General features: G+C 35.9%; 1 protein-coding gene across 1 annotated transcript in view; it reads right to left on the bottom strand.

Annotated features, from left to right (window-relative positions):
• Positions 1-13825, bottom strand: part of RNGTT (RNA guanylyltransferase and 5'-phosphatase) — a 172100-nt gene that overhangs the window by 123359 nt on the left and 34916 nt on the right. Inside the window, exon 9 of the mRNA XM_082300231.1 lies at positions 5513-5648. Coding sequence (XP_082156357.1) covers positions 5513-5648 — 136 coding nt within the window. The remainder of the gene's footprint in view (positions 1-5512; positions 5649-13825) is intronic.

Raw genomic sequence — 13825 nt, 5'->3', positions numbered from 1 at the left:
AATCAGGAGTTCAAGAATTATTCCAAAAAAGAACGTTACATCAACTCAAAATAATTTTGTTTAGTTAACGTCTTGCTATGTTAGTAGTATTTTTATGTCTCAGAACTTTTTAATTTCTCTCAGAATCTATAAATTCTACAAAATAAACCCAAAAAAGTCTGATTGACTCATGTAAGATTAATTTTTAGTCTGGGTAACAATAACAAGATTCTCTAATTGTACCTAGCATTTAACTACAATTTGCTTTGAAAGATAAGCAAGCAGTTCAGTTGTAAAAATATAGATTTGTTTTAAAGCAAACAAAGCTTGAAGCATTTAAAACTAAACCAGAAGACATGAACATGTTGTTCTCAAAAACCACTGGGAAATCTAAGCTGCCTGCTTAATATTTTGGAATCTCATCTTCTGTGAACACAACACTGAGATGGAGATTGGGATTTCAAAGCTATGTGCAGCATTCACAAGTGTGAATGACGACCTGAGCTGACCTTACACATCATTCCATATAATTAAAAAAAAAAAAAATTAACAAAAATTAATCCAGTGAGTGAAAACTATTCCTTTGTAACATTACAATATCTTTTTTAGTCAGAGGCACTGTGAAATAACATGAGCAAAAAAAGTCTATGTAGAAGTGATGTAACTTCACAGAAATGATGTAACAAAATGCCATTCCATTAGTTCCCAATATTTAGGTAGGACACTGGTGGGCTCTCAAAGGAACAGCAGACACAATGCTGCAATGCCTTCTTTGACAATAAATTTTATAACTAACTACAAGAACAGATGGGTAAAACTCAAGAGACAGAAGGCATGATATGCAAACTTGGAAGAGTGTGTAAAGATACAATGCAAGGGGGAAAAAATCCAGGATGAAAAACCCCACCTGAAATTCCTGATAGTAATCAGGTGAAACAAATAACAAAGTAACAGTGAAACAAAAGAATGCCATTGTATTTCATTAACTCTAAATTGAATTGGCAGGTGAAACAACTTTTTGAAACACATTTAATTGAGCACATATTTAGGGTTTAAGGACTTACTTTCTCAGCATGCATATTCAGAGCCTCAGCTTTGATGGAAAGCTAGCATTTGTATGCAAAACCCTGAAAACATTTCAGTGCCTGGTATTACAAGATTTTATGCCTAATTTTAAAAATCTGAATCTCTGCATACTCAGTTTAAGAAGGAATATAAAATACAACAAAGAGGACCAAGAACTGTTTTTAAACATCCTTTGAAATGTTTATTTTTAACTTTTTCTCTACTTCAGACATGTAAACATTTTTATTCTATTACTGGTCAAACAAGCCTTTTCCTTCATCCCCTCCCTTCTTTTCTTCCTCCCCTGCCTCCTGTTCTCTTTGACATCCTGACTGAAATCCCAGTTACCAGAGCAAAAAACAATAGCACAATATGCCTTAGGAGATGACAAATTCCTGCGCTGCTCATCTCCATCATGACAACAACATTCCCTGCTCTATTAGTTACACCAATACAACTGTCACAAGGCAAAAGCTGTAAAGTGAGCATAGGAATGGTTCAGATTAGAAATGCTCTAACACATCATTATTTTACAGTCTGGTTTTGGAATCTTCTTGAAATTATCAAAATTGAAAAATACCCCAGGGAATAGACCCCAGAGACAAGTTCAGAGAAGCTGGGAAAATGTACTATTTGAGAAATGACCACAATTAAACTCACTCGTTCTGACCTAAGTAATAAGCTGATACTGTAAGACTATATTTAAGCCAATTTTTAGATAACTAAGAACTGAAAACCCAAATCCACTCACATGACATGTTAATATAACATAAAAGTATCCATAAGGCACACCTGCATCCATGCAGTTCCTTCTACAGACTCCATGCAGATTTACAGCCAGTATTGTGTGTTTTAAAACTACCTCTGCTAGTCAGTATGATCTTTAGCACTTGTCCATTAGCTGCTGGTTTAGGTATCCACTTAACCCATGGGTCTGAAGAACAAGGTCCGGTGATCAATTAATGCAATGTAATCTTGCAACACTGTGCTGGTGTCCCTCTCCTCCATCTTCTGGTGTTGCAAAGCACAGTTGTACAATATATTAGATCTGCAACAGTGCTAAGAGCTTTTCGTTGGACAAGTACCAGAAGAACAATGCTGGACTGAGAGCTCGTGGATTTTTTCTTTGAATCACGTTACGAGCGAATAACTTGGACTTAAAATAATCCAAAATTTAATCACAAAGCAAAGGATCCAATTTTACCAGCCACTTGCAGAATGTATTTTTTGTTGACACAGAGTATGGAATCAGATCTAATAATACCTATGTTTGTTGTTCCTTTTCCTCCTGTGCTTTGTCTTAATCCTTTATCCATTTATCTTTAACACAATTCTAGTCACTGCTATATTTCAGGAATGAAACTAGCTTTTGTTTCTTGCCTTTTTTCTTAAATCTATTTTGCATAAATCTATTTTGCACCAGCTTTTGCAAACTCAAAAAGTTTTAAGTTCTGCAATTTCTGAGACAGTTTACAAATAGGTAAGACCTCTACTAATACAAAAACATAAATAAATATTTATCTCACTCTCTGTTTATGGAGTTCCTGGCCCTCCGAAGTCTTCAAGTGTGAACAATATTTTATATAAAAATAAAAGAGATTAAAAAGTTGTGTTAAAATTGTAAAATGTATTTCAAGGCTAAGAATGCCTCTGCATTTTCTACTCAACTGTTCAAAGATAAGCAGAATGCCAAGAAAGCTCCTGAAAATAGCTATTTAGTTTTTTTGCATGACAGCCAAAACATTTGAACAAAACTCTATGCATTCTCTCAGTGGATGCAAAACACTTGGATTCTAAAGGCATAAGTCACACTAGTCACCTGTAGGTGACAAATTAGCTTTAATGAGCTTTGCAGAAAACTTTCTTCCATGACAGGAAAACAATTGCAACTGAAGAGCTGGAGATGAGCACAGTGTTGCAGGAGATCTGTCATCACCCAAGATGTAACTGGTCACATAAGAACTGCTTGCAAGTAGTTTCAGTCTGAAGTGAACCACAAACACATCTGAAATTCTCCAAGATAACGACATGAAAGGCTTACACCAGAGGCCTTAAAGCAAGTGAATAGATGCCTGAATGCATGGAAATTGCCTTTATGAAAGTTTCATGTATACTGTCATTCTAAATTATGTTAGGGGGAATTACCCAATCTTTTGTATTTTTAAAACCAGTAGCTGTTTGCTTCATGGCACTGATATTTCTGTTTTCTCTTTCCTTTTTTCTCATATTTTTAAGAATACTGTAAAGCAATACCAATTGGGCCACCTCATTCTATACTTTCACTCCCTGAAAGAGAGAAACCTACTTCAAGGACACTAAGTATGAACTACTTCAACCTGTAATTAAAGAATTAACTTCAACAGCCCTTCAAGCACAAACTAGAAAAATATGTCAATAGAGAAAAAGCCAACTTCTTCCCACAGATTTAAAAAATAAAATAAAATAAATCATGCATATATCTAGAGTAAAGGATCATTCATGAAAATTTTCATTTGGCATCAACATTAAACAAATATTCAATTACAAAGTTAAGCTCTTCTGACACTTCAAATAATAGGCAAGTCTTATCCTCAAACCTGTTAAAGGAATTTCAATTGAAAAAAAATATTTCATCAACAGCTTTTTATTTAATTGACCATACTGAAACAAATTTAGAAATCTGTACTATGGAAAGTATTTATCCATTGAAAGGTTTTCATTTTATCTCTGGGTACTTCAGTCAATCAGTACTTGTTCATTTCATGTCATTTTGCTTTTCACTTTATTAAAAAAAAATGTGGGAGGGAAAACAATCACAGTAAGACTGATTTTATGCCAACAAAGTGAAACACCAAAAATGCACTGTAACAGTCAAACTTTTACAGAACAACAAATTAAGCAAAGTTATAGTTCATGCTATGGGTACCTGAGAGAACTTCAGCTATTCTTAAAAGACTTAAATCAATAAATCTGGGAACACAAAACACCAGATCAGAGACCTTCTTCCATGCCCCACAGCTACATTATGCACTTATCTCAATATCCCTGTCTTCCACCATGTACATATCAGCCACCTTTACTAAAACATCTGTTTTGAAATAAAAAGAATAATTAAATAAATAAATGAAAGAGCAGCCATTTCCCTCAAGAACACCTAGGATTGCACCATATGGACACTGACAAGTCATTACTTTCTCAAGAGCCTTAGAAGTAGCAGGGGAAAAAACCAGCAGTACCAGGCTTTTTATCTCAAAAGTATGGAACCTAATGTATGTCATTAAGAATAATATTATGTATATCATTAGGGAGCTGCCTGGCTGAAGAGGCTCCTACCAGACATGACAGCTTGTGCAACCACTTTTGAGCTGAAAGCATGGCATTTCTTGCATTATGCTCTCAATTTTTCAGTGAAGTAGAGGTGGTGGAAAATATTCCATTAGCTGCTTCTCTGTCCCTGAGTACATTGTTCTTTGCAGTAATTATCCTCACAGATTCAATTTATACATGCTTCACATGTAAATGTGTGTTCAGTAAGACAGATCAGTCACAGAAGTGACATTTCAAGAATACTGAGAACAAGGGCCTGAGAAAGGAAAGCAAGTTAATAAAGACAATATGGTCTCCTATATCTGAAAAGTGCGTTAGGCTTCAGAAGATCAATATGGAAGATATCTCAGGTATAAAAATACTTCATCAAGCAGGAATTACAGCAATGTAGAAAGTATCCAATGCTACTGAAACTTAATAGGAAACTGCATTGATCTATTAGTGTAAGAGCTAATGAAGTTCTTTTTGGACATATGAAATAGGACAGTCAAGAAAGAAATAATTTCTTCTTGTGGCTATTCTGAAAAGTTTACCACCAGTAATCCAGTCCATCCTCCAAACCACAAATACAGATGTTTTACAGCTTGTTTTACAAGTGGCTCAAAGAATTCATTAGCAAGTTTACATAATTTAAATTAGCATAGCAACTTAGAAATGTTTTAGCCTTAAACAAATATAACTAAGCCATTTCCAAATTATTCAAAAATTCAGATCAGCTGAAAATAAAGGTAACAGAAACAAAGACATCAATTCACAAAAGTGTATCAAAAGATGAAGCAAATTTTATCAAATTTTAAAACTATTTCCATGCGCTGTATAAAACTGACCATGTTTGCTATTACTTTTTTATGTAGCAAGAGATGAAGTTCTGCAATAATTTTTTTAGATTCTCTTCAAGTCTTTTCTCATATTCAGAGAATGCCATCTCAATACCTTGATTTATTTCAAAGACAAACAGCTCCCCCCAGAGCAGTCATCAATGCCATTCTGTAGGTAAGTAATTTCTTATAAAATGCAATTCCCACATCCAGCCAGTGACTGAATCTATATTCCTCCTGAAATCCTATGATTCACTGATCCAGGCCTAAAAATTTGGCCCTGTTCATGAACAAAAGCAAACAGCACATTAATTGTTACAATAATTATACAGTACACTCCTTACCCCATCTAGAAGAGTGTTTGTTAGGTGTGTGCGAAGATCTTTACGAAATGGAAATTCCAGGTTGGATACATGAAAAATGGAATTGTCTCTATCAATCATATAAACTTCATTCTTGCCATCAATCAGCATCATGTACCTGCAAAGGCAGTGTTAAGATATTATAATTACAGGTATATCCTCAAAATCTCTTATTATTTTTTTTTTTACATTAAGTATTAAAAACAAATAATCATGACAGATACTATAGAAAAAACATTTTTAAAGGATTTTTTTACACTTAAAACCTGTAAACTGACTGAAGGGAATATCCCAGACCATACAATGTTGCTCTCAGCAATAAAAAATGGGAAAAAGAGGAGGAGGGAGGAGACATTTGGAGTCATGGGTTTTTTCTTCCCAAGTCACCTTTGTGAATGATGAAGCCCAGCTTTCCTGGAAATGGCTAAATACCTGCCTGCTAATGGGAAATAGTAAATCAATTCCTTACTTTTCCTTATATTTATCTCAACCCCTGAGCTTTCTCACTTTTACCCTTCTGATTCTCTCCCCCATCTCCCTACAGGGGGGAGAGAGCAAGTGGCTGTGTGGCCTTAGTTGCTACAGGAGTCAAACCAGCCCACAACTTAAATATTCCTTTCACATGGACAAACACTGCCAGGCTACAATTCTTCAAATGAGTCCATGTGACAGACCTCTTAAAGCCCCTGGAGAATTTTCACTGGCATTCCGTATGGAAACAAAGTTTTTAAGCACACCTATCTGCATGCCATCTTCCTTCATAACTAGATGATCTGGATGTTCCCTTCCAATCCAAATCATTCTATGATTTCTATGATTCTGTATCTTACTTCAGAGATGCTGAGAAACAGCATGTGCTGACTTTGAAGACAGAAAAAACTTTTGTCTCAGGACACTAAATTACTTTCACGTAGACCCATTTGTCTGGGGCTCATGGTAATATATCTGTCCAACTTAGAATCTGAACAAGTTCTCTGCTTGTGAAAGACATTAAACTGATCCAGATATGTCTCATTTTGAAAGTAGTCTTTTTGAGGCTTTGTTAGCTGAATGGCTGAAAACTCCTCTACCCTCCCAATTTAATAAACTACTGAACTAAAACTCTGAATGTGGTCCAAACAACAGAACTTAACAAAATTCTAATTACTACCAACATAAGACAGAAAAAATTTGGTCAAGGATGGACTGACAAACAGAAGTGTTCTATGAGCAGCTAAAAACTGAAAATGTGCAAGAAGCAAAAGAGATAGGCAGGGTTTTGGTGAAACTGAATTTATCAGTTATTGAGGGATTTGGGCTGGTTGGTTGAGGTTTTTTGTTTGTTTGCTTGTTTCACTCTTAAGTGCAGGTGCTTAATGTCAAGTTTAAAGTTTTCTCCAGATGACACTACAAGCATTCATGGAGAAATCTTGTAGACTGCTGATCAGTACATTTCTGAATATTATTTCGATGTACGATGGCCATTTATATTTTAAGAAGTTAATTAAAGTATCAGCAGATAAGCACTTACACCAGAATAAAGAACATGCCTCTGGGCAACACCACAAAGGCAAAGAAAGAAGAGCAATGATTTCTCAAATACATTCACTGGAGACAGAACACAGGAACTTAACTGCCATGCAATTGCACTGCCCACTGTGAACACTACTTGCTATTACAGCTGTACATTTATTACTAATTACCTCTATTGTGTGAGCACCCAAAAGCTCCAATTAGTAACCAGGCCCCATTGTTTTAAATTCTGGGCAAGTACACAAGATGACATGGTCCTACATCAGATGGCTCAATCCAAATGTAAAACCAGACAAGTGAATAAAAGAACAAAGGCAGAGCAGCATTAAGAGCAGTAACAGAACTGCTCATTCACCTTTGAAAACTATACATGGAAATAGAGAACCATCATCATCTCTCGAAACTGTCAGTCCAATCACTACCAACCAGTCAGTTTCCACTGAAACAAATTCTGACAAATAAAGGGTCACGGCGTCCACACAGATTAATCTCACAAACAGATAAAATATCTAGTCACAGAAACGGTAAAATCTAAAGTTTCATTAGAAGCTACTATTCATTCACTTCCGATCCTGAGGCAAGGGCTGTTATTAATTCTAATTGGGCATTATTATTAACACAATAATTCAAGAAACAGGATGAAAATTTCATTAGCAGAGTGACAGCTCTTGGAATTACACAGACAGATCTCCAAATCACCTACCAGAGTATTAATAACTTTAATCTTTAAGTTTTAAAAAATGTCAACTATCAAATAAAGTTTTTTCTTCAGAAATCAACTATTTTTAGCATACCCAAATAAAGGCAACTGTATCAAACACTCATTTGCCTCCACACATGTGCTGTATCAAGCAATCCACATCAGTTGGGCCCGAAATAAAAGCTAAAAGAATTATTAGACTTCCATTTTCAGTTGAGTTTCTTTTGGTAGTGGCGGTTGGTTTTTGGTTTTTACACAGTTTTGAAGCTGACATGAGCTACAGTGAAAATCCTAAGTTAAAAACTGGGGTTTCTCCTTTATGCAGATGTTTATAACTTTTCATCATTAAATTTGAAAGTACTTTTCAGAAAAATATTACTTATTGCAAAATAAGGCAACTTACTTGGTATCCCTCAACCTACAGTCATCGAGATTAAGGAACAAGAACAGAACTGCATTTCCCAAGCTCCAAATCCAATACTATATCCCCATTGGAACACGTGGCCTCTGCCCTCTTTTCCAAATTATTAGGATTCACAAAACTGGGTTTGAAAATTCTCTCCCTACACAGTACCTCACTGCACATGGTGTAGTGCTTGCCAAAACATACTTACCATAAAACTAATGGCCTATGTATTCACAGAAGTTTTGCCTCTGACTTCAATTTTGTGATGTGCTTTATCTATAAGTTCTTTCTCTCAGCCAAAATCACAGCAACCATCTCAGCAATAAGGTTACATATGTTAATTTTGTGCTTTATATGAGTTTTAAAACCTTAAGTATAATATAAAAATATAACACAGCTTCTTCAAACTTTAAAATCTCATTTTCTCAGTTTGAGTTCAACACACAAGTAAATTTCTGGAAAAAAATCTACAAGTAGCAAATGGATTAGAAATATTGTTTCAAAGGAAGCTTAAAAATTCAGCTCCTCTAGGAGCCTTCTTTGCCCTGCAGTATTTCTTTAGACAGGCTATATCAAAGAAGATTATTTATTTCGACACAGTGCCGCCGTCGCTGCTTTTTTTTATTCTTTAAATATGCCTGTGTCTGTATTATCACATTAAAGAATGCAAAATATAAGAAATTCCATCATCAACTCTAAGCACAAAATACACAGCAGCTCTCCATTCCTAAGGGAGTTCATTACACAGCCTGGAATTCAGTCTTGTGAAAGTGCTGCCCTCCCACACAAATAAGCATTACCCAAATATGAATAGCAATTAGCATCTCTAATATGCTCGCTGACGCAGAGGCAACAACGAAATCCTGTTGTAGATATGATTTTCAATTTCTTAATTTCCTTTTATGATTGGCAGTGCTTCAAAACCACAAGCTTGTTGCCAGTCTGTAGATTGATCACCTAAGACAAGGCCAAGTCACATGAGTGCTTTCCTTCGGACCCTGCCACTCCCTCCTGCCAAGAAAGCATCAGCTTCTGGCCAGATCCATCAAACACGGAGGGAAAGGCTAGGAGAATGAAAATTAATGACCGCCCTTTATCCACTGACAGTAGGAGATCATCTATCTGTGTCACTAAGCTGCTGCAGTTCCATGTCCTGACCCGAATTCAGACTGTGGTGGATTTAGAGTAAGTTTAAATTAGAAGAGTTTGAAGCTGGCCTGTGGCACATGGAGCAAAAGACCCTAAATCCCAATAAATGGGGAAGGCTCAGCTTGCTTTCTTCTGTTAATTGCTGCTGGCAATGGTTACTGCTTCAAACTATGTCTCCACAAGGATGACAAAGCCTGGATACAGGGACACTAACACAGGAACTTACAAGAAGACTTACAACATTATTTTCAACGTGTAAACAAAAGGAAAACAATGTCTTTTTAATCAGCACACTGACAGTTCTGTCACAAACCACCTTCTCCAAAGTTGCACACATGTTGTCATTTGCATAAATACAAGCATACCAGCCAGCAAGAAACATTTCTTGCTACATGCATAAGCTGCTGGAGAATTATGTATTCAACAGTCCAAACTACAAATAATTTTTTTACAAACACACACACAGACCTTTGGAATTTAGTCTGCTCTGAGTATACCAACACTTTGTATTTCTCTCACATATTTCTCGGTTAAGGTATGCCATCAACAGTCTCCACAGCATTTTAAACCAAAAAATCCCTTAGATTGTGACTGACAGTCATTTCCAATTAACAGCCTCCAGCTCCAATATTTCTCATTCATGACCTTGCATTTTCTACTACTAAATATCCTTCCAGTTTTATTATTCTGCTCCTCAGTGAATTCAGTGGCTGATCTCCCTCATTTGTTTATCAGAACATACTTGGATTATATTTCAAAATACTTAATGATAAAACAAAACTAATATTCAGGTCTCTACTTGTGGCTTTTTATGCATTTTCTTTCAAAACCATCCACTGCCATTTTCTTTCAATCGGTTCTTTACCTATCTTAGAACTCTAGCAATCTTCTTAGCCTCACTCTCTCTAATAAACAGAAATTTTGTCTAAGTCCAGAAGCATGAGATATACCAGTCTTCCTAGGTCAAAACCGCAATTTTTCCCTTATACAAACTCCTATCAAAATGGCTGAACGCAGAGGAAATGCCATTCCTCATCTATACTGCAGACGTGTTCCTCAGTCACAGTAATTCTGAGTAATTCTATTAACTACTGCCCTTAGGGCAACCAAACCTGTCATTTAATAAAGAGAAAACCTGCATTTTTGATCTATTTTTACCTCTCATTACAACCATAGTGATTTAAATTTAAAGTAAAGCCTTAACATGAATGATCCAAGCTTAGCTTCTAAAATCAAGACTTTTTTCCCCTCAATATTAAAATACTGTTACTAGGCTCTTGTTTAGTACATAAATATATCTTGTATATATCTTACTACACTCAGAAGCACCTGGATTTGTCACCTGTTAAAATTCTCCACCAATCCTCCACCCTCATAAGAAGGTAGAATTCAGCTTCTGGTTAACTTCCACAGTTGTAAGGTGCCTCCATGGGATGAAATGACCCATTCCCTGTGCTTCAAAACTGTCTTGGTTAAACTCTCATTATGGAGGCCAAGACACAGCTTGCATTAGATGTTCAAGTGTGCTCATAGTGACAACTCTGACCAGGCATCTGCAGGAGATTCAGCAGTAACCCAGAAGTTTTCCTTAACAATCCTGTAGTGATTTTTTAAAAATCTGAACTCTGTAACAATTTTTTATCCTTCAGTTATTAGGAAAATAAAATATTATTCTTCACATTTTATTTTGCATCTTTCCTAAACAGAATGAATGCTTTCCAATATTCATGTTACAGTTAAGAAAGTTATCCTAGTTCATCTGCTACACCAACATCTAATTTCATGAGAAATCAGAATGTTTCCAACATCCAGCCTCCTCATATTCTGAATCACTCATTCAAGATACCACTTGACTCAAGGCTACTACAGAAAAAAAATAATTTTCTTGTCTTATTGATCACCTCATATATCACAGTAGAAGGGCTATGCTTGATTTTGATAGTCATAATATCATTTCAGGTGGAAAAGACCTTTAGGATAATTGAGTCCAAATGTAAACCTAACACTGCAAAGTCCACCAATAAACCATGTCCCAAAGTGTCACATCTACATGTCTTCTGCATACCTCCAGGCATTGATGAATTGATCTTCACCAATCACCCTGCTTAACTGAGAACAAACAATTTCATTTCCACAAGATTAGTTGAGATAGTATTCCAGACAATGAAGTAACCTTGTCAAGTCACCACTCTAAGTTAAGAGATACCACACAGCTTACACAGCTTTTCAACCTCCAAAATTTTTACTACTCATCAGTCTCCTCCACAGTTATCTCACTCAGCATCAAAATCTTTTTCTTATTCTTGCCTGCCACCACTCTCCTTTAAACTCTGAATGCAAGTTTCCCCTTTCATTTGTTCCCCTTGACAACGCAAGGTCCAGAGGAGAGATTTTGTGACTGTTACGGCCCTGAATATCATGAAAAGTGAGGGAGTATATCTGCAGATGGCATTTACTACAGAAATCTTCAATATGTCCAGAACTACAGGAACAAACACTGCAAGTTTTGATATCCATAGAGTACCACAGCCAGGAAGAGAGGAAATGCAACCACACTTCCCCACCTTACAAGGTTCTAAATTAACTGTCAGCTGAGAAAGCTCATACAGCAGCTACTTTTTAGTGGTCAGTGAGAGCACAGAACTGCAGCTGCAGCCAAACAAGCAAACAAACAAAACAAAACAAATCAGCAAACAAATAACTAGGTCAGATAATGAACAGGGTAGTGCAAAATACAGAAATAATGTTGCATCATTATACAACTTTATGGTATCCCCTCACCCAGGATATAGTGTGCACCAGCATTAATAGAGAAGTCAGTTTTTGAATAAAGGAGACAACAGCAACACTAAGGACCATGGAAAAATGCGTAAGAAGTATGGAAACTAGTATAATTTCTGCTAATCAAGTATCACAGTTTATACTGAGCTCAAACTTTGGCTTTTCCTGTTTTATAAATTTATAAAAGATGAAGATGTTTTAATTAATTTAACAGATGGCAAATTCAAAACCAGTGTAAAACTACATTTCCTATCTAAAGTATTATTAGACTGTGAAACTGCTGGTAAAACCAAGAATTTAGCAAGGTTAAAAAGGACTATCCAGTCACAGTGTTTTTCTTGTCTGTCTTTCAGGGTTTTAATTAAGTTAGAGTGCTATAGAGGTTTTGTTTCTTTATTTTTAGAAGGATATTAAACCTTATGGGTTAAATTTAAAGTTGTCTTGTAATCATTATTTGACTTACAACAAAGGGTAAATTAAACTACAACTACTACATACCAAAGAGCTCTTATAGTGCACTATCACGTGATTTGTCTGATGTAAAACAAAAGAACTGTTAGCAAGCTAGAAAAGATATGACCCAGTAACAGCCTGTATACTAACATATTAATTTTTAAAACGAGATTCTCTTTGTTTCACCCAAATTTTAATGATGCTAAGTGCATTTCTAAACCAGTGATAGGAACACTGTTGAAAACCAACTGCATGATATATAATGTTCTGATTACTTTTTTCTAAAGCTGTAAGATTAATGGAACAAACTATATCTCAAGCTTGACTGAACTCCTGAACTCCTAATTTTTACTGTTGTTGTTGTTGTTATTATCTTCATTATCTATTGCAGATAGAGTTTCAAGCTTGCTTGAACTTCTTTGGCTCCATCCCTCTCCACAAACCTTTACCTGAAAATATCTTGGAGGTATAGGACAAAATTCATGCCTGAAGCAACAGGCTAAAAAAAATATATAAGAAATAACAAATTAATTTAGCATTACATGACAAATAGCTACATTCCTTCTTTCCCCAAGCAAGTGAACCATAATGTCTCTCATGGAGAGCCATAACAGAGCAGTCACAAAAAGAGTAACACAGCTTTGAAAAAGGAGATCCCCTCAGCTTGGAACTGATTTATGCCAGAGCATATTCTGGGTCAATTCTGTCTGCATTGCCAGCACAAGCCACAGCAGGAACACAGCTGCCATTTGTGCTCACAGAATAGACCAGCTCCAAGAGAAAGGGATGCCCTAGATTTCTGTATAGTTCAACTTCACAAACTGAATGTCATTCTTCCCTGACTGAACATAAGCCATTACGCTTCATGGATGTGTCTGTAATCCCCCCCAGGAGAACCAGCAGCACAGAATGTACTGTTCCACTATTAAAAGTGGTCTGGGAGAAAGGAAAATAAATAAATAAACCCGTAATCATTGACACTGGTTGCTTGAAAATCAGATATACATGCAGGCACACCCTTTATCTGGATCTTATTAGAACATTTTAGGGACTACAGTTGAATATTCTAAGATCAGTATTCACAGCACAAGCTACGCAATAAGCATTTTAATGCATTACCTATTTATAAATAAACAAAAGAGCTTGCTTAGAAGACAATCTGTTCAAATACTCAAATAGTTACATACGAATAATCAGAGCCCAGAATTGTGACCATAAAACTTCTTGAGTGTTGTCAAGAGGCTTCAGAACTGTGAAGTACCAGGCCTGCTGTTTCACAGAATACACTGCCTGT

This window comes from Coloeus monedula (assembly GCF_965178545.1).
Source record: "Coloeus monedula genome assembly, chromosome: 2".
NCBI classification, from domain to species: Eukaryota; Metazoa; Chordata; class Aves; order Passeriformes; family Corvidae; genus Coloeus; species Coloeus monedula.
This window is presented reverse-complemented; position numbering and strand designations above follow the sequence as displayed.